Source organism: Salmo trutta, chromosome 9 (genome assembly GCF_901001165.1).
Source record: "Salmo trutta chromosome 9, fSalTru1.1, whole genome shotgun sequence".
NCBI lineage: Eukaryota > Metazoa > Chordata > Actinopteri > Salmoniformes > Salmonidae > Salmo > Salmo trutta.
The window spans coordinates 42,091,347-42,094,845 of NC_042965.1; the positions used below are offsets into that span (position 1 = coordinate 42,091,347).

The 3,499-nt window shown below is 36.4% G+C and overlaps 1 protein-coding gene across 1 annotated transcript; it reads left to right on the forward strand.

Moving 5' to 3' along the window:
* Positions 1-326: 326 nt before the first annotated feature.
* Positions 327-2,261, forward strand: LOC115200597 (C-X-C motif chemokine 11-1). The gene is made up of 4 exons (XM_029763772.1): positions 327-550; positions 751-877; positions 1,127-1,219; positions 1,753-2,261. Exons 1-4 carry the CDS (start codon positions 481-483, stop codon positions 1,763-1,765), a joined length of 303 nt encoding a protein of 100 aa, XP_029619632.1. The 5' UTR covers positions 327-480; the 3' UTR covers positions 1,766-2,261.
* The last annotated feature ends 1,238 nt before the right edge of the window (positions 2,262-3,499 follow it).

The following is a 3,499-nucleotide window of genomic DNA, read 5'->3' on the forward strand; positions in this document are numbered from 1 at the left end:
GCTCTGGTCTATAGTAGTGTACTATATAGGGAATAGGGCTCTGGTCAACAGTTGTGCACTACATAGGGAATAGGGCTCTGGTCTAAAGTAGTGCATTATATAGTTTATAGGGCTCTGTTCAAAAGTAGTGCACTATATAGGGAATAGGGTGCCATTTGGGATGGAAAAGGAAAGACAGATTGTATCATCTCTCTGCCTTAAACACGCCTCAAATTTCACTGTCAGAGAGAGTGTTTCTGAGAAATGGGAAATGCTGTGTGAAAGGAGAAGCAGGGAAGAGGAGAAAGGAGCTGAAAAAGAGGACAGGGAAACCCCCTCTCTTTCTCTCTCTCCCCTTCTCATTGGATGACTGTCAGAGAAAGGGTGGGGCTTAATATAAATACAGTATAAATACAAGCCAAGCTCTCCTCCATTCACAACATCCATCACTTGACTGAGCTGTCCATCCAGACTCTTAAAGAAACTGAAGAAGCAGTATCCATGACCAACACGATGGCATCAACAGTCCTCATCAGCTTCCTGGCCTGTCTGCTCCTGGTTAATGTTGAAGGTAACATCTATGAAATATCTTGAATTATATTTCTAATATCTTTGACTTCTTTATTAGAAATCTGTAGCACATGAAACGACTTGCAAAGCCAGGGAGAAGTGTAGTAAAATATTAGGTTGGATTTCTGACTGAAGAGTTTAGATCTTAGCTGCAATAATGCCATAACCAAACATGTCATAACCTTTTCTTGTCGTCCCCAGGCCAGGTTGGTCATTCTAAAACTCGGTGCCAGTGTCTGAATGGAATGGTGAACCACGTTAAACCTGTTCTCATTGAGAAGCTCGAAGTGTACACCTCCAGCCACTCCTGCCAGAACATAGAGATCATGTAAGAAATGTCTCTGTCTGTCTGTCTGTCTGTCTGTCTGTCTGTCTGTCTGTCTGTCTGTCTGTCTGTCTGTCTGTACTATATTAATATCAGTGTACATTGTGACTAGCTTAGTAGATGGACACAATGGTGAATGTTACTATTTATTTGTACACCTGCTATTAAGATAATATTATTTCTCTCTATCCTCAGTTGGAAAGTTGTGATGGCTAACTTCTAACAGTAGTCTCTCTCTCCTTGTATATTCAGTGTCACTCTGAAGAACGGAAAAGGGATGAAGTGTCTGAATCCAGAGGCTCCATTTGCCAAGAAAACCATTGAGAAAATAATGAAAAACCAAAGGTGAGGACTTCATATGCAGACTTCATTACAAATTCAATACACAGTAATTGATCCATACGCATTATTATCAACAGAGCAATACTCACATCACTATATCAGTATTATATTAGTACATCAGTATTATATCAGTACATCAGTATTATATCAGTGCATCAGTATTATATCAGTACATCACTGTTATATCAGTACATCAGTATTATATCAGTACATCACTATATATCAGTACACCGATTTATCAGTACATCAGTACATCAGTTTACCAGTACATAAGTATACCTGTACATCTGTATATCAATACATCAGTACATCAGTATCAGTATCAGTTCATCAGTATGTCGGTATCAGTACATCAGTATCAGTATATCTGTATCAGTACGTCAGTAGATCAGTATATCAGTATCAGTTCATCAGTATGTTGGTATCAGTACATCAGTATGTATGTATCAGTATATCTTGAATCTGTATTTATTAGTAGTTTTATAAATAATACATGTATTAATTATATAATTATAATAATTTATTTTCTGTTTCAGGAGTGTGCAGTAAATCTGTGAACTAATGAAACCAATTCCACTGAGAACTTGATGGAACAGAGAGCACCATGAGAGAGAGATAATCCTGATGAATTACCACAGTTGAGTCAATGCCCTGAAGACTGCCTGAATACGTTTACACTGTTTAATGGTCCTTAGAAAGTCCTTTTTTTAAATTGACAAAATTAGTATGTCTTACACAATATGACTTACTACTTGAGAGACATTCATAAAAACTTCCAATGGAAACTTAAATAGGCTGAAATTTAGTTTTTTAAGTCAGTTTAATATGTTCTTGAATGTTCAATTGTTCATTGTTCATTTATGCAATTGAAAATATAAAAAGTATGTAAATATGTAGATATATTTTTTCATTTTGGAAGGTCAAGAATTGAAATGTTCTACATTTTGTTTAGTTATCAAAATGATCAATATCTGTGTAAATACTGTATATTCTATATGTGTTGTTTCCGTTTTCTATCAAACTAATAAAGATGCATTTGACTCTACTTTTTGCTCTATTTTTCCTCTGTTCATCTAGACTTTGATAGCACACCAAATATCACTATAATGATGATAGTCAGATGACAGACTATGTAGATTGGGATGTCTTCTAGAACATACCCTAAAGGAACACATTATGTAGAGTGGGATGTCTTCTAGAACATACCCTAAAGGAACACATTATGTAGAGTGAGATGTATTCTAGAACATAGCCTAAAGGAACACATTATGTAGAGTGGGATGTCTTCTAGAACATAGCCTAAAGGAACACATTATGTAGAGTGGGATGTCTTCTAGAACATAGCCTAAAGGAACACATTATGTAGAGTGAGATGTCTTCTAGAACATAGCCTAAAGGAACACATTATGTAGAGTGGGATGTCTTCTAGAACATAGCCTAAAGGAACACATTATGTAGATTGGGATGTCTTCTAGAACATAGCCTAAAGGAACACATTATGTAGAGAGATGTCTTCTAGAACATAGCCTAAAGGAACACATTATGTAGAGTGAGATGTATTCTAGAACATAGCCTAAAGGAACACATTATGTAGAGTGAGATGTCTTCTAGAACATAGCCTAAAGGAACACATTATGTAGAGTGGGATGTCTTCTAGAACATAGACTAAAGGAACACATTATGTAGAGTGTGATGTCTTCTAGAATATAGCCTAAATTAACACACTATGTAGAGTGAGATGTCTTCTAGAACATAGCCTAAAGGAACACATTATGTAGAGTGGGATGTATTCTAGAACATAGCCTAAAGGAACACATTATGCAGAGTGAGATGTCTTCTAGAACATAGCCTAAAGGAACACATTATGTAGAGTGGGATGTCTTCTAGAACATAGCCTAAAGGAACACATTATGTAGAGTGGGATGTCTTCTAGAACATAGCCTAAAGGAACACATTATGTAGAGTGAGATGTATTCTAGAACATAGCCTAAAGGAACACATTATGTAGAGTGAGATGTCTTCTAGAACATAGCCTAAAGGAACACATTATGTAGAGTGGGATGTCTTCTAGAACATAGCGTAAAGGAACACATTATGTAGAGAGATGTCTTGTAGAACATAGCCTAAAGGAACATATTATGTAGAGTGGGATGTCTTCTAGAACATAGCTTAAAGGAACACATTATGTAGAGAGATATCTTGTAGAACATAGCCAAAAGGAACACTGTGACATTCGTCATTAGGAGTAGACCAAGGCGCAGCGGGAGTTGGGTTCATCATATT

Excerpts from the sequence above, each read along its gene's own strand:
- LOC115200597 (XM_029763772.1), top strand. The coding sequence starts at position 481 with ATGACCAACACGATGGCATCAACAGTCCTCATCAGCTTCCTGGCCTGT. Across the intron at positions 551-750 it reads GCTCCTGGTTAATGTTGAAG|GCCAGGTTGGTCATTCTAAA; the intron begins GTAACATCTATG and ends TGTCGTCCCCAG. Across the intron at positions 878-1,126 it reads TGCCAGAACATAGAGATCAT|TGTCACTCTGAAGAACGGAA; the intron begins GTAAGAAATGTC and ends TTGTATATTCAG.